The 19639-nt window shown below is 44.2% G+C and overlaps 1 protein-coding gene across 3 annotated transcripts in view; it reads left to right on the top strand.

Moving 5' to 3' along the window:
- Positions 1 to 19639, top strand: part of BEND7 (BEN domain containing 7) — a 56124-nt gene that overhangs the window by 11987 nt on the left and 24498 nt on the right. For all 3 annotated transcript variants that reach the window (XM_026648644.2, XM_026648643.2, XM_026648645.1), the window contains 2 exons: positions 7029 to 7151; positions 11681 to 11946. In XM_026648644.2, the coding sequence (XP_026504429.1) occupies positions 7029 to 7151; positions 11681 to 11946 (389 nt within the window). The remainder of the gene's footprint in view (positions 1 to 7028; positions 7152 to 11680; positions 11947 to 19639) is intronic.

The following is a 19639-nucleotide window of genomic DNA, read 5'->3' as shown; positions in this document are numbered from 1 at the left end:
TTATAGTAGGTATAAATACATTATTATAGTTATCACTTTGAAAGACTGTGGGTGTGGGCCTGGTGCATGCTACTCCCATAGGCCTTAAGTTTTAAAGTGGATTCCTAGTGGTGGTGCATAATATTAATATTTTATTCTTTAGACTTTATTTCTGTACTTATTAAAACCATTGTTACTGAATTCATAGTGCCTTAAGGGCCAGATTTTGTCCCTCATACTCACACTGAATAGCACAATGAAGTCAGAGGACTGCTTGTGAGTAAAATCCAACTCTGCGTGAGTAAGGGTGGCAGAATTGGACTTAAATTACTTTTTACATCCACAAAAAGAACAGGAGTACTTGTGGCACCTTAGAGACTAACAAATTTATTAGAGCATAAGCTTTCGTGGGCTATACGTATGCATACGAAGAAGTGGGTTGTAGCCCACGAAAGCTTATGCTCTAATAAATTTGTTAGTCTCTAAGCTGCCACAAGTACTCCTGTTCTTTTTGCGGATACAGACTAACACGGCTGCTACTCTGAAACCTTTTTACATCCAGATATGAAATACCATTGTAGCTGTGATCTAAAATGCCAGTTTTTTCAACACAGGGCAAATGCACATGTAGGCTTTTGTGCTTATGGGACCATTAGGGATAAATTGTGATGGAATCTGGAGCATGTTGTCCACCCCGCTTCCAATGTAGGCTTGTTCCCTGCGGTGGATGTTCCAGTGCTTTTAAATGTATATTTTCTTAGTGCTTTAAATGTCACAAATGAGCTTTCTCTACTCCTTTGGAAGATTCTTCCGTAAACTGCTAGATCTTTCTGTCCAAGAAATTTCCCTGACATTCAACCTAAATTCCAAAATTCTAATATAAAACCTGCCTCAATTCTGATATCTTGTTTATCAAAATTTTAAATGGCAATTGTGAGCTTCTATCCAAAAACATTGTCAACTAAATTGCAGTTGTCCCCAGAGATATTCTGGGAGGGAGAGCTCAGTGGTTTGAGCATTGGCCTGCTAAACCCAGGGTTGTGAGTTCAATCCTTGAGGGAGCCACTTAAGGATCTGGGGCAAAATCAGTACTTGGTCCTGTTAGTGAAGGCAGGGGGCTGGACTGGACTCAATAACCTTTCAGGGTCCCTTCCAGTTCTATGAGATAGGAATCTTTCTCTCTCTCTCTAAAAATAATTGCCATAGAACGATATCTGTTGTGTGTCTTATAAGGACACGCATGTATTCATCATTTGTAGCAGATGCAAAAATGATTACTGTTGTTATTCCCTATGCTGTACAAGAGAAAGTACTATCCCTGCACTCAGAAGCTTAGGTTTCAGTCCTCCTGCATTGACTATATTCCTGTATAGACAATGATTGGACTCACATGTATTGGGAGATCCAGAGGATGGTGTTACAGTAACTCAGGTTTTGTGGATTTGTTTGTTTTAGTGTGACAGTATATTTTAGAGATACAGTAATTTAGGGTTTATGGGCCTCACAGGGTTTTGTTTTTTAAGGAGAGATTTGAATGATTGGAGGATGAGTGCCCTGCGCAAGGGGATAGGGTGGGAGTTCCAAGTGTAGAAGACAGCACAGACAAGCATGGAAGAAGAAGGTGAAGGGGGTGCAGGGATTATTGTAACCAAAGGAAAGAAATAATGATAATTACAAAGCAACGATCTGATTCTGCACCACTGAAGCCAGTGGGAGCGTTGCTTAGGTCAGGCCTTAAGGCACTAATCCTACAAGCTGACCAGGATGGGCAGATTCCTGTGCTCATTTAGTGCCCCACTGATTTTAGTGGAGGTCTGTCTGGCACAGGGATCTGGCTTAACATCCCAATCCTGCAAACACTCATGCATGTAAGTGAAGTGTTTACAGAATCTGGGCCAAAATTATTTTTTGAGATTTTTTTTTTTTTTATTTCTCTGATTCTTTAGAGGATCTGGCAGCAATGTGCCATCTTAATTGCTTTTTGGTTACGCTCAAATTGTTTTTGATGAATTGTACTAAGTGCTTTTCAAGAATAAATTTGTTAGTGTAGTAATGTTGTTACACCAACATGATTTACTGTCAGCGGATCCATTTGTAGAGAACCATCCTGGGGTACTTGCTGATTATGCAGAGAGAACCACCAAGCGATGTATTTGTGTCTCTTCCGTCATACAAGCCACTATCAAATTCACATGCTGGCTTGCCTCCAGAATGGAGGGAGATGGGTCTTTAAAGACTCCTCCATAAAAATAAAAAGTCTGCTCTCTTTTTAAAATTAAAAATTGATTTATAACGAGTAGAAAAGAGTTGCTTTTGTCCTCTAAAAATGATAAAGGTAGTGCTTGGAACAATGATTGAGACCATTCTACAAGATGTTTCTTACTCCGCTATTGTAACTGATTGGAAGAGAGATGATGGAAGAAAAATAAAAACTCTTCATGAATATGTATGAAGTTGGCAGAAGTCTGCTTTGATTTGAAGTACTGGTGGTCTCCTTTCCCATTTACAATACATATGGTAGATTTACATGGGTAATTTCTATCAATGCTAATGGGAATTATAATGTAAATCCCACATGCCTCAATGGGAAAACAGACCCTTTGGTTTTCAGTCAGGGCCTCTGTGCCTTCATTAGGAATGTATTTTATTTGTAACAGGAAAGATGAACAGGTATTTACTTGGCAGTATTTGCTTAGTCAAAGTTTCTACGTTCTAGAGACAAATATGCAAAATCTGAAAATATCTACTCTTTCAAATATTATTTATTATTTGCTAAGCTCCTGCAATTTGCTGGATGCCTTACAAGCGAGAAAATAAGACTGGGCCTGTCCCAAGGAGCTTATTGTTCAAAGAAGATAGAGTAGATAGGATGACCTCGAGAAGCCCAGAGGGAGGGGTGACTGGGATTTTTTCGTTATTGTTGATAATATAACTGACTCACCTTTTGTGGACACCCAGTATAGCTGTTTGCCTTACTAAAGGCGGCGGGGAGCGGTGGTGTTGGTGCTGAATTTTTATACCAAGCACGTACACATTTGGAAGCTGCCTTGAACCTAATCTCCTACTGACATTAAGGCTTTGTCTACACTACACAGCTTCTAGCGACACGGCCATGTCACTAAAAGTCGGGCAGTGTAAATGCTGTTTGTCGGCACTTTTGCCGACAAAATAATTCCACCCCCTACGAGTGGGGTTTGCATTGTCGACAGGAGAGCGCTCGTGCCGACAACGAGCTGTTTTCACTGCCACTTGCCGTGGCAAAACTTTTGTCTTGGGGGGGAGGGGAGGGTTTAAGCACCTGTGAACAATAAAAGTTTTGTCGTTCAATTGGGTGTTGGTGGAAGTCTCTTCAGGGACTAGGAGGACTGGTCTACAGTGGGAATTTATATAGGCGTAGGTATGTCTCAGGGATGTGAAAAATCCACACCCCTGAGAGACATAGCTACATCAACGCCCTCATGTAGACCACTTTAGAATGACAGAAGAATTCTTCCATCGACCTAGCCACTGCCTCTCGGGGAGGTGGATTACCTACACTGACATAGGCAGTGTCTACACTGAAGCTCAGCTGCAGCGGTTCAGCTGTGCTGCTATAGCATTTCAAGTGTAGACAAGCCCTAAAGCACTACAGTAGCTGTGTGCCACTCTAGCTATTTAAGTGTAGGCATACCCTGAGTGATCTGCCACAAGACTAAAAATAAAAACCTTCCTTATGTGGTGTTTGTGTAGCTCTAACACTGTGCTAAGCACATTGCGAACAATTGGGAAGACAAAGTCCCATTCCTCCCCTCAAAGAACCTTAAGGCCATGTCTACATTACAAAATTATATCGACCTAACTTATGTCGGCATACAGCCACCGCAGTTATTAAATTGCTGGTGTGTGTGCACAGTTGGCTCCTTGTGTCGGTGGTATGCTTCCTCATTAGGAGCACTTGTATCAATTGTATTGTCAGTGTGGGCCATTGTGGGACAGCTCCTGAAAGCCAGTAACAGTCGACATAAGTAACAGAGTCTGCACTGACATTGCATTGACCTAATTACATCGACTTTGACACTCCCACACAGGAAGGTAGTGTTACTAAATTGGTGTACAGCAGGGGTTGGCAACCTGCGGCATGTGTGCCAAAGGCGGCACGCAGGCTGATTTTTAGTGGCCCCGCTCAGCCTGCTGCCGGCCTGGATTACGGAACCCCAGACCAGCAGCGGGATGAGCCGCTCAGCCCGCTTCCGGTCTGGGGTTCCGGCCGCCGGCCCCTTGTCAGCCGGGGTCCCGGCCGCTGGCCCCGCTCAGCCCGCTTCCAGCCTGGGGTTCCGTCTGCCACCCGCGCTGCCAGTCTGGCACGCGAAACCTTACATTAATGAAGACTTGGCACACGACTTCCCAAAGGTTGCTGACCTCTGGTGTACAGAGGTACTTACGTCGGCGGGAGCCAGATTTAAGTGAAGACACTTCCACAGCTAGGTCGACGCAAGGCAGTTTACGTCGACCTAACCGGGTAGTGTAAACCAGGCATAAGTCTGAATAGGCAATGTACAAAGGAAGGATGAGGGATGGGGTCAAACTTGGGCTTGTGCCAGATCAGTAAACCCCTTTTTGTTGTTAGTTTTGTTATTTTTTAATTGAGACTGCCTTCCTAGTCTTTGGAATCGCTTTTTTTATTTGAAAAAAGAAAAAGCAAGTTGCCACCTTTAAGACTGCAAACAAAACCATAAAACATGACTCAAGTGTAACTGGTGCAGTTGTGTTTGCTAAATTCACAGAGCGCCTGAAACAGCAGGTCTCGGAAGTCTGAGGTGCCCCATTCATCTCAATGTGGTGTTAACAGGGAGAGAATTTTAAATGGTAGCATTCTTAATTACTTTGCCAATGGCAATCAAAATATGTAAGAAGGGAGAGGAAGGGTCATATTGTGAAGTTCTGTGCAATCTACTGTGAATGACATTTCACTTTGGTACCACAAACGGGGAGGCTCTTGGGAGAATTAACACTACTTATTTTCCCCCCAGTCTGATCTATGGGGATGTCACACAAAGCAGTGTGATTGAAGAATTACATTTTCCATTAATCTTTGATTCTCAGTCTTTATTTTGATTTTTTTGGTGGGACAGTGGGAGATTCAGTTGTTTAGTTTGCCAATACTTCTCTGTGGGAAGGATTAGTGCTTATAGGACTTTTGGAAGAAGACACTCTTAGGAGAGACGTGAAGGAAGAGAGGTGTAAAACATGGTGGGCCACAACAGGCATGGTTTTCCAGGGATTGGGTGAAATGTGGAAGATGCTCATTCACTATAAATTAGCATGACTCCATTGAAGCCAGTGGAGCTGTGCCAGTTTACGCTAGCTGAGGATCTGATCCAGAAGGTACAAGCTGAAACTGGAAAGTTATTAACAAATAGGAGGGAGTTCTGAGAAGAGCAACAAAAGTAATTGAGGCTGGAGGGACTTCTGAGAGAAGATTAAATGAGTTAATTACTTGTCTGTACTTCTACTTGGCAAAACTTGTCGCTCAGGGCTGTGAAAAAAAGACATTCCCCTGAGCAACATAAGTTGCACTGACATAAGTGCCAGTGTGGACAGCGGTATGTCGGCAGGGGAGCTTCTCTTGCTGACATAGCTACCGCTGCTCATTGCGGGTGGTTTAATTATGTCAACAGGATTGGTCTTTCCCGTCGGCTTAGAGCAGCTACATGAGAGATCTTACAGCAGCACAGCTGCATCAGTACAGCTATACCACTGTAAGCTATCCAGTGTAGACGTATCCTTAGAGTTTGCTAAATGATAACTAAAGGGCACACGATAACTCGACTAGTCAGGTTGGAGAAAAAATAAACAATGTACTCTCCAAAGGTCCGCACACCTGTGATACAAAAATGAAATGACTTGTATTAGGTTGTTCAGATCTTCATAATAGGATCATCCCTCTTCTTTTGTGCTTTGCAAAACAGTAAAATAGTTACCAATTTAAATAATCGTCATTAGTCTTCAGTATTAACGGCCATTGAAATGAATAGGGGCAGTTCATGTCTGGTTATAGGTTCAGACAGATACCTTTGCAGCAGTTGACATTCTATTTGTATTTTGAAGGTTTTCTTTGCACCTTTAAAGGCTAGAAACGTAATTCTTTGACAACAAAAACTTCAGATTCTGCAGCACAAGATACAGCTAGCAGAGGAAGGTACCAGCTCTCTGAGCTTGTGAGAGCCACCCTTTTTCAAGACCTCCAAGTATGTGAAAGATGAAAACAGTCTGGTGACTGAGGAAGAGTTAAGGTTTTTTCAGGGGGGTAGAACCAGAAGTAAAAGAATGAAATTAAGAAAAGGAAAATTAGGCTGAAATATCAGTAGGAAATTCTGGACAAAGCAGTCTATTGAATTGTTGAATAGTCTCCCAAGGGGAGTTGTGCGAACATTATCTCCTGGGACACAGCATGAGAAAATGTGCTGTAGGAAACAAACCAGTACTGGCAGAAGGATGGAGCAGATTATATAGGTTTTCTTGCTGATGGTTCTTTCCCACCAGTAATTTCTGTGATTCTGTGACCAGAGGATCTGATTTTCATTCTGAGTTCTTCATGTTATAAAGCAACATGGGTAGGTAACATCCAATTTTAGAATTGGTAGGCCCTTATTTAATGCATAATATAAACCTTTATTACACAGACGGCTACCCATTCTTTGTAGGACTGTTCTAGGAGATGGGGTTTTTTGTGCATGATAAAGTGAGTATGTTTATAATGAGATTTGGAGCTATTGTTATCTGAGATGAACTAGCCTGACAATAGAGAGCCCTGCTGTGAGAGCGCCTTGTGTTCACGCTTTTGTGCAGTCCTCACCAACCCCTATAACATCATGTCCCCCTGAGGATGTAAGCATATATACTGGTAGCCAGATAAAACCCAATGGCCCCCTCCTCCCAAAAATGAATGTTTTGGTAATTATTGGCTGTGCTTTCCTTGGGTCCAATTTCACGATAGCGTACATTACTAGCTTCAAAATCCTGTCCAGCTCTTTTGATTGTATCATTATTTTATTTCATTTCTTCTTCAGGAGAACTTCCAGGGGTCAGTTCATCAGTTGGACCAAACTGTTGTACTTGTAATTGCCAGTCAACTTTGCAGGCCATTCTCCAAGAGCTGAAGACCATGAGAAAGTTAATGCAGATTCAAGCAGGTACCATGATCTCTCTCTTTCTCACACTCCTTTAATCTGTGTCTGATATCGTTAGTCAGGATATTTCCAGAGTGCTTTCACTACGAAGAATGGTCCAGTAGTTAAGGAATCTCACTTGGGAGACCAGGATTCAAGTCTCTGCTTCTTGGGGTCAATTTTTCAAAAGTGCCTAGGTGCCATAGGAGCCCATTAAGGCCCTTAGGCACCTAAGGTTTGGATCCACAAAGAGACTTAGGTGTTGCTATGGTAAGCATCGCAATGCCTAACTTTTAGATGCCTAGAAAATCACTAGAACAACAATTTGATCCACAAAGCCTGAGTTAGGCACCTAGGCTCTCTGTACAACAAATGGGGGGAGATAGGCACCTTAGACTGCAGTTCACAAAAGCCAGCATGCTAAGTGGGGAGATGCCAATCATAGGGGTGTGTCCTAAACCCAGACTCTCTCACGGAGATATGTGCCTAAATCTGGGCTGCAGAAAGGCCTCTCTCTCTGCTTGTGATCCACTAATGGGAACCCCTCTTAGGCACCCCAAGTTATTTCTTATGGGAATAAGTTAGGCAGCCACATAACTCCACATAACATGGCCTGGGAACAAAGGGAGAAGGAGGAGGAGCCGCAGCTCCTTTGTAACTTTTAGCTCAGTGCTTGGGATATTCATCTGGGATGTGGGAGACCCTGGTTCAGTTCCCCACTCTGCCTGATGGGGAGAAGGGATTTAAACGGGTTTCCCATCTCTGAGGAGTTATGCTGCTCATAATCTCTGAGAAGAAGGCAAAGTGGGCCTGTTTAGGCTATCTGTCGTGCTGGAGAATTCACAATGTAGGCAGGGAACCGTGGAGCCTGGAAATACCCAGTCAGGAGGAGGAGAAATGCAGGTCTCCGCCCAAGAGAGGTGACAGCTGGGAAGCCAGAAGTCTGAAAGTGGGTGCCCTTGGTGAACCATGAGGGGGAAACACAGGAGCAGTCATCTGAACTATGACAGCCCTCAGTTAGAATTGTGTGGCGGGGGGTTCTTTTAATTGAAATATGGTGGAAGTTGAAAGGACAAAGAAGGTGATTGTATGCATACAGTATCATACTTGAAATAATGTTACTATGAGCTAAGGATAGATGAGACAAGTATTGTAATGTCAGCTACCGTGAGTAAATATGTTTGGGTTTCAAAGGAGTGTGAGGGTCCTCTACGCACATGAGAAATCCCTTTACACAAGTAGTTACATTTACTTCAGGGGGATTATTTGCATCAGTAAGGATGACTTGTGGATAAAAAATGCAGGACTAGACCTTCTGCAATGAAAACTGGAATCCAAGATAATAGGAGTGTTTCTCTTTCCGTGCTGTGTATCTGTAATGTAAATAAGTTCGTAATTTAATGGACCTCTTGATGAAAAGCTTTGGGAAATAGTTTATAGTTTGTGGTATGTGGACACTTGTTTGACACTTTTGTTATTTAAAAAAAAAAAGAATTAGCACCTAAAATACAAATGTGTATACGAAAGCATAATGATTTATTCTGATAGTTAAGCACCTTCCTATTTAAATGACAAAGTACAAATTGCAGCCCTTGTAATCGTTGCCAGAAACCTCTCCAAAACCCATTAAGTAAATACCACTATGAATGGGGTTCCTATTAAGAAACCTTTGCAGAGTATGGCAGTTTGCTGTTCCCTGGAAGCTGTAGCATTTTCAATGGGGCTTTCAATTGCCCATGGAAAAAAATAAGGTTCTACATTAAAAAATTACTTTGACCTAGCTACAGTCGCTATGGAGTGTGAAAAATCCATACCCTTGAGTGATGTAGTTAAGCTAATCTAACCCCCAGTGTAGACAGTGCTAGATCAATAGAAGAATTCTTCTGTCAACCTAGCTACCACCTCTCAGGGAGGTGGATTACCTATGCTGACAGGAGACATGGTTGTTCTCAGAGGGTTAAACACCAGGGAGGGAGAGGAGTTGTTTCCGTTAAGGGCCAATGTTGGCCCAAGAACAAATGGATATAAACTGGTCATCAACAAGTTTAGGCTTGAAATTAGACTACGGTTTCTAACCATCAGAGGAGTGAAGTTCTGGAACAGTCTTCCAAGGGAAGCAGTGGGGGCAAAAAAACAGACTGAACTTTCCAGACTGAGCTTGATAAGTCTATGGAGGGGATGGTAGTATGAGATTGCCTACAATGGCATGTGGCCCATCTGCGACTGCTAGTAGCAAGTATCTCCAGTGGCTGGAGATGGGACACTAGATGGGGAGGGCTCTGGGTTACTATAGAGAATTCTTTCCCAGGTGTCTGGCTGGTGAGTCTCACCGGCGTGCTCAGGATCTAACTGATCACTATATTTGGAGTTGGGAAGGATTTTCCCCCCAGGTCAGATTGGCAGAGATGCTGGAGGGGTTTCACCTTCCTTTGCAGCATGCGGCAGGGGTCACTTGTTGGTTTGAACTACAGTAAATGGTGGATTCTCTGTAACTTAAAGTCGTTAAATCATGATTTGAAGTCTTCAGAAAGTCAGCCAGAGGTTTGGGTCTATTACAAGAGAGAATGTGTGAGGTTCTGTGCCCTGTGATGTGAGGAAGTCAGACTAGATGATCACAATGGTCCCTTCTGGCCTTAAAGTCTATGAGATGGGAGAACCCCTCCCATTGGAGTAAGTAGTGTATACACGGAAGTGCTGCTGCAGCTGCGCTGCTGTAGCGTTTCAAGTGTAGACAAGCCCTGAGTTGCTTGATACTGATTATTTAGCCCTGATTCTACAATCTGATCCATGTGGCTGGACCTTTACATCTGCACAAAGTCAGATGGATAAGGGAGAAGCTGTGGATGTGGTATACCTAGACTTTAGTAAGGCATTTGATACGGTCTCGCATGATATTCTTATCGATAAACTAGGCAAATACAATTTAGATGGGGCTACTATAAGGTGGGTGCATAACTGGCTGGATAACCGTACTCAGAGAGTTGTTATTAATGGTTCCCAATCCTGCTGGAAAGGCATAACGAGTGGGGTTCCGCAGGGGTCTGTTTTGGGACCGGCTCTGTTCAATATCTTCATTAACGACTTAGATATTGGCATAGAAAGTACGCTTATTAAGTTTGCGGATGATACCAAACTGGGAGGGATTGCAACTGCTTTGGAGGACAGGGTCATAATTCAAAATGATCTGGACAAATTGGAGAAATGGTCTGAGTTAAACAGGATGAAGTTTAACAAAGACAAATGCAAAGTGCTCCACTTAGGAAGAAAAAATCAGTTTCACACATACAGAATGGGAAGAGACTGTCTAGGAAGGAGTACGGCAGAAAGGGATCTAGGGGTTATAGTGGACCACAAGCTAAATATGAGTCAACAGTGTGATGCTGTTGCAAAAAAAGCAAACATGATTCTGGGATGTATTAACAGGTGTGTTGTGAGCAAGACACGAGAAGTCATTCTTCCGCTCTACTCTGCTCTGGTTAGGCCTCAGCTGGAGTATTGTGTCCAGTTCTGGGCACCGCATTTCAAGAAAGATGTGGAGAAATTGGAAAGGGTCCAGAGAAGAGCAACAAGAATGATTAAAGGTCTTGAGAACATGACCTATGAAGGAAGGCTGAAAGAATTGGGTTTGTTTAGTTTGGAAAAGAGAAGACTGAGAGGGGACATGATAGCAGTTTTCAGGTATCTAAAAGGGTGTCATAAGGAGGAGGGAGAAAACTTGTTCACCTTAGCCTCTGAGGATAGAACAAGAAGCAATGGGCTTAAACTGCAGCAAGGGAGGTCTAGGTTGGACATTAGGAAAAAGTTCCTAACTGTCAGGGTGGTTAAACACTGGAATAAATTGCCTAAGGAGGTTGTGGAATCTCCATCTCTGGAGATATTTAAGAGTAGGTTAGATAAATGTCTATCAGGGATGGTCTAGACAGTGTTTGGTCCTGCCATGCGGGCAGGGGACTGGACTCGATGACCTCTCGAGGTCCCTCCCAGTCCTAGAATCTATGAATCCAGACAGCTCTGATTGCAGGAGTAGGGCCTTAATTTGTAGAGCACTTATGTGTCCTTGAAAGATGCTGTATAAATATAAAATATTAATATATGTGAAAAATAAGACCCATTAGGCTTCAAAAAAAACCAAACAGGTAACTGTTTCCCAGAATGTAGAAATTAAACTGTTAAATATTTTTTACTAATTCTTGATAAAATAGTTTTTTAAATGTTCTTTTTGAGCCAATTTTCTTTAGAAAAGAGCATGATTGCTAATGCATCTAGAGAGTTTTCTTATTTATGTCAGTAAAAGATGTTGAAAGACCATAAGATCGTCGATAATGTCAGAGGATATACAATTTCACACAACTGTAATCATTGTTCAAGTCCTTTTTTCAATATTCAGGGCTAATTATGCAAACCTGAGAAAATATAAATGCTTCATATGCACAAACTGTATTGTCAATAGTGTTGCTTAGCCAGAGGATGAATACAGCAAGTTAATAACTACGTTTAACCTGCAGTGGTGTACATGTTTCTATAAATATATTCACAGCTTTTTTTCCCTTCAGTTGGCACCCAAAACAGACAGCAGCCTCCGATTCCCCTGATCTGTGCACAGAAGTCAACAATATCAAGAAAGAGAAATAAAAAGAAAAAATTGCCCCAAAAGACTCTTGAGCCCATTACTGTGAATAAGAAGCCCAGCACTGTAGAGAAGGAAAAGAAACTGTCAGCAAACTCTGAAAGATCCAGCCTGCAAGCAGCTGAACATACTCCAAAGCCAGAGACCCATGTTTCAGGATTTGGTATCATTCTTGAATCATCTTCCTCAGATGTAAGTTGATATTTCAGTTGCATAAAATGCCAGAGAACTTTACCGCACTATAACTTAGGGATCAATGTTGAAGTCTACTTGAGGCTATATTATTTCCTCTATCACAAAAAAAGTGGGGATTTGGATTTGGAGTCATGAAAGGGGAGTGCTGCTTCCAACGCCTTATATTCTCTTTCCCTGATCCCATAGAAACCACTCTGTAGATGCTCTGTAGGGATCGGGAGCTCTGTTTGCCCCTGCAAAATAAACTTGCTGTCCCCATCTGCCATGTTACCCAGGGCCAAAGTAAGTCCAGGAGCCCCTGCAAGGAGCTGTTTAAGGAATTCACAACCCTAGCCTTTCTTGACTAATGTAATTATTCCACACCTAAGCTTTGCTCCTGAAAAAAGTATTTATTTACTTAATTTTACACACTTGAGTAATTCTATTGGCTTCAGAGGCAGGGCCGGCTCTAGGCACCAGCAAAACAAGCTGGTGCTTGGGGCGGCACATTTTTAGGGGCGGCATGGCCGGCGCCAGAATGCCGCCCCTAAAAATGTGCCCCGGGCCGCCCTAGCTCACCTCCGCTGCTGCTGGCGCGCGAAACAGCCACAGGCTTAGCCACAGCCACAGGCCGTTTCGCGCGCCGCTGCTCCCCCTCCCAGGCTTGAGAGCCTGGGAGGGAGGGGGAGACTCCGAGTGGCCACGGCGCGGGCGCCGCTTCTCCCCCTCCCTCCCTCCCTCCCTCCTAGGCTTGAGAGCCTGGGGGGAGGAGGCAGGGCTGGGGCCGGGGGTGGGGTAATTAAAAAACGGGGGGGGGTGACCAAAATTGTTTTTGCTTTGGGCGGCAAAAATCCTAGAGCCGGCCCTGTTCAAAGGGACTGCTCGCATGAATAAAGTTTACGTACACCTCTACCCCGATATAATGCGACCCGATATAACACAAATTTGGATATAATGCGGTAAAGCAGTGCTCCGGGGGGGCAGGGCTGCGCACTCCGGCGGATCAAAGCAAGTTCGATATAACGCGGTTTCACCTATAACGCGGTAAGATTTTTTGGCTCCCGAGGACCGCGTTATATCGAGGTAGAGGTGTATATGTGTAAATCTTTGCAAGATTGGGGTATTTAACTTTCATCCCTGTTGTATCCAGGTAAAGGCCTTGATCCTGCTGTTGAAGTCAGTGGGGCTCTGTATGAGTGCAAGAGGCTGCCCAGGCAGATCCAGTTGCAGGATTAGAATTAGCAGCTATTAGCGTATGGAAGGTTGCAGGTGGCATTGATTAATGAAGTGTCTATCTGGTGACCATAGGGGTGGTTGATTGGCTTTGTTTAATGATCAGATGGGTGATGTCTGAAAAGTTCACTGATGAATAAGCTGATCATTAATTTCTTTAATATATTTTTAATTTTGAGAAGGCAGTTTCCAATTTCCTAAGTACAGTGAGCTAGAAGAACATAATTAAATTTTGTATCAATGACCGTAAATGAAAAGAATCCTGTAGATAATGTTGTACCTTTTCTAGAAGTGCAAACTAATAATAAAAAAGAGCAGTCATGATAATTCAGTTATATAGATGCAAGCGACACCACTAATTAGATTACGGTGTCATGCAAGAGAGTCTGTGTAATGATATAGAGCAACTAGTTCAATGCTTTGCAAAGGTTCTTCTGTTGTAGTATTGTGGTTAGAAAGGTTTGAAGCGATAGTAGATACTGGATAACTTCTGCCTCAGATATGCAATTTACATTTATAAGACTTCTATGCCTGTGGCCTGATTTTTAGGTTGGATCTCCAGTTTTTCAGGAAGCTTTGTGTGTGCAATGGAATTTCATCCATAGTTTTGTGGGTTCGTTTCATTCACGCTAGTTCTGTGGTGATTCATTCTGGCTGCAGTTCCTTGTAGATGGCAGTTTTGCACCCTGAAAATGGAAGCTTGGCTTAAAAATTGGGCCTCATCTTGCTTCCATTGTTTGGAACTGACATGCACTATTTGCCACACTTGTTGGTTCAGTATGTTTCCAGCAACTGAACCCTCCCCACCATCAAAGCAGCTTAGGACAGTTCTGAAAATAAGCAAGATGTTTTTATTATTATTTAAACCATATGGGTTTTATTTTCAAAAGAAGAAAGTTGAGGTTTGGGAGTGGATATATTTACCAGTGGAAATAAAATGAAATCTCTAAACATTTTGAATGTATTAAATAATACCACTTTTTAAAAAGAATGAATGAGGACATTGTTTTATCTTTTCCTTCTATTTATTTATAGGCATTTCTATTGCACTTACAACCATTGTGTCTGAGCGCCTAGGAAAACTGAAAGGGAGTTTTGATAGTACAGTAAATAAATACTCTCATTGGAAAATTGTACAAATTGCGCCTTGTATGTACTGATTTATAAAATTACTAACCAATGCCAATATTATTTTCACTACATCTTTGCCTAGAAAGCGATCCCCATTCCATTTCAGTTGTAAATCAAGGATAACTTCATTGAAACCAATGTTAAGGTTTCAGTTGAGGTACCCAGGAGTCACATCAGTGGATCAGAGCTCAGAATCTGGCCCATGAACCTGATTAGCCCTTTTTAAATATAATGATAGTTAAACTTTCTTGTCTTTGCTTTACTATTAATGCAGATAATTTGTTACACTGTACATGAATAGTTACCCACTGGTTCTTTATATTTAATTATATCTAATTATTATCTGCCAACAAGAGCTATTCCATTTGATAAATCACATTCAGAGTTGTCCATGAAAGCTCAATTAAGTACTGATTGCCTTTGATTGAAGAATAATTTGCTACTAAAGGAATGCAGTCATAAATCAGCATTTTACCTTCAATTTATGTGGCTGAGATACAAATTGATTAATTTATTTAGAAAAACCTAAACTAACATTACATTGGCCTGGTCCACACTACCCCCCCACTTCGGACTAAGGTACGCAAATTCAGCTACGTTAATAACGTAGCTGAATTCGAAGTACCTTAGTCCGAACTTACCGCGGGTCCAGACGCGGCAGGAAGGCTCCCCCGTCGATGCCGCGTACTCCTCTCGCCGAGCTGGAGTACCGGCGTCGACGGCAAGCACTTCCGGGATCGATTTATCGCGTCTAAACCAGACGCGATAAATCGATCCCAGAACATCGATTGCCTGCCGCCGGACCCTCCGGTAAGTGTAAACGTACCAATTGACTCTGTTCTCCCCCTCCGACCTCCCCGATGCATAGGTGTTTTTCACCAGTAATTCACAGCAGTATTAATTAGATTTGTTTATGGCATTTCCTCCTTGCAACACTGGGATCTTATTAGACCGTATCTACACTAGCACTTACGTTGGCAAAACGTTTGTCACTCCGGGGTTTGAAAAAAATCACCCCCCTGAGCGACATAAGTTCTGCTGGCATAAGCGCTCGTGTGCACAGTGCTGTAGCTACTGCTGATCGTTGAGCTGGTTTTATTATGTCGACAGGAGAGCTCTCTCCCATCGGCATAACGCGGCTACACGAGTGCTCTTACAGCGGCATCAGTACAGCTGTGCTGCTGTAAGCTTGTAAGTGTAGACGCGGCCTTAGATTTCTAAGGCTGTGTCTACACTAGAAAGCTTACAGTGGCACAGCTGTACCGATGCAGCTGCGCTGCTGTAAGATCTCTTCTGTAGCCGTTCTATGCCGTTGGGAGAGAACTCTCTCGTCAACGTAATTAAACCACCCCCCAACAAGCAGCAGGAGCTATGTTGGTGAGAGAAGCTCTCCTGCAGCATAGCGCTGTACACGCTACCACTTATGCCTGTGTTTGCGTCTTTGAAAACATAGCCATCGTATTTGCAGGTGGACGTTTGCATTAATAAAACAAAAACAAAATGTTGCTTGAGCAAACCTGCCAAAAATGTGTAATTGCACAAAAATATACATTGTTCATGCCCAGTGTGTATTGTGAGGTGGGGACCCTCTCAGAGACCTTTGGAAAATGTTGGACCTAAAAGTGCTTAATAAGAGAGTCTAGCTGTGTAGGAAATACAAGGCAGTGATATTTTCCCCCTTTTCTTCTGATGGTGTCATTTAGTATATGATTTACCACAATTTTTTTGCTATAATAAGCTGTCAATTTAATGTCATTATATCCTAAGGATGCACTCATGATACATGATAACAAGAAAGAGAGTGATTCACAAGCCAACACAGGATTTGGGAGCAATCATTTACTCAGTTTCTGCCATCTTTCACACACACGAGTTGTCCTTGCATTGCGAGGTCCTACTGACTTGACTTGACTTCCTGTGGAGCTTTGAATAGAACTTAAAGCCAGTACCCTACTGGAAGATGGTTGCCGTACAACTACCTGTCCTCCCTGGGTGCCCCATGGGTGAACTGCTCCATTAGTGCAGAAAGATGCAGATTGTACTCCCTGTGCTCATGGGAGTGAATCAGATCCACTAAAGGGTCATATAAACACTATTTTAAAAGGCTATTTGGCCTTGTCCAAATGAAATTGTTCTGGTGGTGACCTTCTGGGTAATTGCATATTGCAAGGTATCCTCGCCCTTTGGGTTTTTGTTTTGTTTAGTTTTTTTGCTGTGTACAAAGAAGTAGCATAGTAAGTGTTGAGTAGCTGCAATGGTACATAAAGATGACAATCTGTATAATTATTTGACTTGCCTTTTAATGTGCTCATTCGCTGGTTACTTTTATTTCAGTAAAATAAACTGTTCTTCGAGTGATTGCTCATATAGATTCCAATTAGGTGTGTGTGCACCGTGTGCACAGTCGTCGGAAAGCTTTTCCCCTAGCAGCACCTGTCGGGTTGGCTGTGGAACCCCCGGGAGTGGAACCTTCATGGCGCTCAATATATGACCCTGCCGACCCGGTGCCTCCTCGGTTCCTTCTTACCGCCAGTGACGATCGTTAGAACTGCTTTGCAAGCTCTCTCTGTTTCCCTAGCTTCTCTTTCAGACTGTATTTTGTAGTTGTTTAGTTCTTAGTTAGTTCTTAGTTATTGTAGTTAGTAGTTAGCTGTTGGGCTGGGGAGTTTACCCTCCACCCGGACTGTGTTCTCTTTGGGGGACTTACATGCCTAAGTCCCAGGGGTTCGAGCCCTGCAAGGCCTGAAACAAGCCCATGCCAATGGGCGACCCTCATGACGCTTGTTTAAAGTGTCTGGGGGAAGCACATCAGTGAGAAAAGTGCAGGATTTGTAAGGGCTTTCACCCCCGAACCAAGAAGGAGCGGGACTTTAGATTGAAACAGCTCCTTATGGAGGCAGCACTTAGACCGCAACCCGCATCGGCGCAGCAGAATCCAGTTCCCCCCCGTCCCTCTTCAGGGATCCTTCTCATGAGCAACTCCTTATCCAGGAGGTGCAGGCACTCCTTGCCATAGGAGCGGTGGAGGAGGTTCCTGAGGAGCTCAGGGGCAAAGGATTCTATTCCCGCTACTTCCTAATCCCCAAAGCTAAAGGGGGTCTCAGATTCATTCTAGACCTGCAAGGACTCAACAAGTTCATGGTAAAGTTGAAGTTCTGCATTGTTTTCCTCAATACAATTATCCCTTCTCTGGATCTGGGAGACTGGTTCACCGCCCTCGACATGCAAGACGTGTACTTTCACATAGCGATTCACCCTAGTCACAGATACTTTTTAAGGTTCACGATTGACCAAAAACGTTATCCGTTCACGGTCCTTCCCTTCGGCCTGTCAACAACCCCACGAGTGTTCAACAAGTGCATGTCAGTGGTAGCAGCCTTCCTCTGAAGGAGGCAGGTGCAGATATACCCTTACCTCGAAGATTAGCTGCTCAGGGGGCACACCAGAGAACAGGTGGAGTCGCAGTCTGTCTGGCCCCTTCCACGTTCAAGAGACCGGGTCTCCTCCTCAATGTGAACAAATCCACCTTGTCTCCGACCCAAAGGATCGAGTTTATTAGAGCAGTGTCGGACTCGGTCCAGGCAAGAGCAAGCCAGCTGGAGTCCCAATTCCAATCCACGGCAAGCATCATTCGATGCATGAGAGAGTACCGACCACTACAGCAAGGAATTGCCTCAGTCTTCTCGGTAACATGGCAGCCTGCATGTACGTGGCCCGACATACCAGGCTGAGACTCAGATCTCTCCAGACATGGCTCGCTTCAACATACTGCTCAGGGCACGACAGCCTGGGACTAGTGGTCATGGTGCCACAGCCGGTGCTAGAGTCACTCCAGTGGTGGCTCGACTCGAATAGTCTGTAAAGGAGTCCCCTTCAGCAGCCCTCAGCTGTCCTTGTCTCTAGTTACGGACGCATCAGCTCTAGGTTGGGACGTACATCTGGGATATCTCCGAACGCAGGGCCTCTGGTAACAGGACGAGCTCTCTGTCCATATCAATATCACGGAGCTCAGAGCAGTGTGATTCACATGCCAGACCTTTCAGTCTCATCTTCAAGGCCAGCCACATGGCAGTCATGACGGACAACACCACTGCAATGTTTTACATCAACAAGCAGGGTGGAACCTGGTCCTCACCCCTCTGTCAGGAGGCTCTCAGACTGGGAATTCTGTATAGCCCACTTCATTCACCTGGAAGCTTTATATCTGCCAGGAGCCCAGAACGTACTGGCAGACCACCTCAGCTGGTCCTTCCACAGCCACGCGTGGTCCATCCAGCTGGATTTCACTCCATCTTTCTGAGGTGGGGGTTTCCCCAGGACAACCTATTTGCCACTCGGAGCAACTGGAAGTGCCCAGTGTTTTTCTCCTTTCAGAAAAGCAGCCCGGGCTCAATCGCAGACACATTCCTGCTACCCTGGGGAGGCCGTCTGCTCTACGCCTTTCCCCCGATCAGTATCGTGCACAAGGTCCTGCTCAAGGTCCGCAGAGACGGAGCAGAGATCATTCTGGTGGCGCCAGCATGGCCTCAACAACACTGGTACACCACGCTTCTGGATCTGTAAGTCGACACTCCGATCACGTTGCCGCTCCTCCCCGACTTGACCACTCAGGACCATGGTCATCTTCATCACCCAGACCTCCGGTCCCTCCACCTCATGGCCTGGAAGCTTCATGGCTGAACCCTATGGGGCTCCTGTGCTTGGTGCAGGTAAGGGAAGTCTTACTCGGCAGCAGAAAGCCCTCCATGAGGGCCACATATCAGGTGAAATGGAAGAGGTTCACTTGCTGGTGTGACCAGCGTCATATGCCCCCACTGCAGATGCCATTACCTCTTATCCTGGAGTATGTTCTGCACCTGAAACAGCAAGGCCTGGGAGTGTCATCTGTAAAGGTACACCTAGTGGCTATCTCGGCTTTCCACCCCGGAGCCTCTGGACGCACCGTCTTCGCCAACCCCATGGTTGGACGGTTCCTCAAGGGTCTGGGCTCTGGATCAGCTACATCCCCAGATTAGACAGCCTGTTCCTGCGTAGGACCTTAATTTGGTCCTCTCCAAATTAATGGGGTCCCCATTCAAGCCGCTGGCGACATGCTCCCTTCTCTACCTATCGTGGAAGGTAGCCTTCCTAATTGCCATCACATCAGCAAGAAGAGTGTCTGAGTTAAGGCCCTTACCTCCAACCCACCTTATACAGTTTTCCACAAGAACATGGTGCAGCTCAGACCTCACTTGGCCTTTCTGCCTAAGGTGGTATCACATTTCCATACCAGCCAAGACATATTCTTGCCTGTTTTTTATCTGAAGCCTCATACCAGGAGCCGTGAGCAGAGGCTGCACTCCTTGGA

This window comes from Terrapene carolina, unplaced genomic scaffold (genome assembly GCF_002925995.2).
Source record: "Terrapene carolina triunguis isolate 2854851 unplaced genomic scaffold, T_m_triunguis-2.0 Scaffold68, whole genome shotgun sequence".
Lineage (NCBI taxonomy): Eukaryota > Metazoa > Chordata > Testudines > Emydidae > Terrapene > Terrapene triunguis.
The sequence above is the reverse complement of the archived record's forward strand: the minus strand, read 5'-3'. Positions and strand labels throughout refer to the sequence as shown.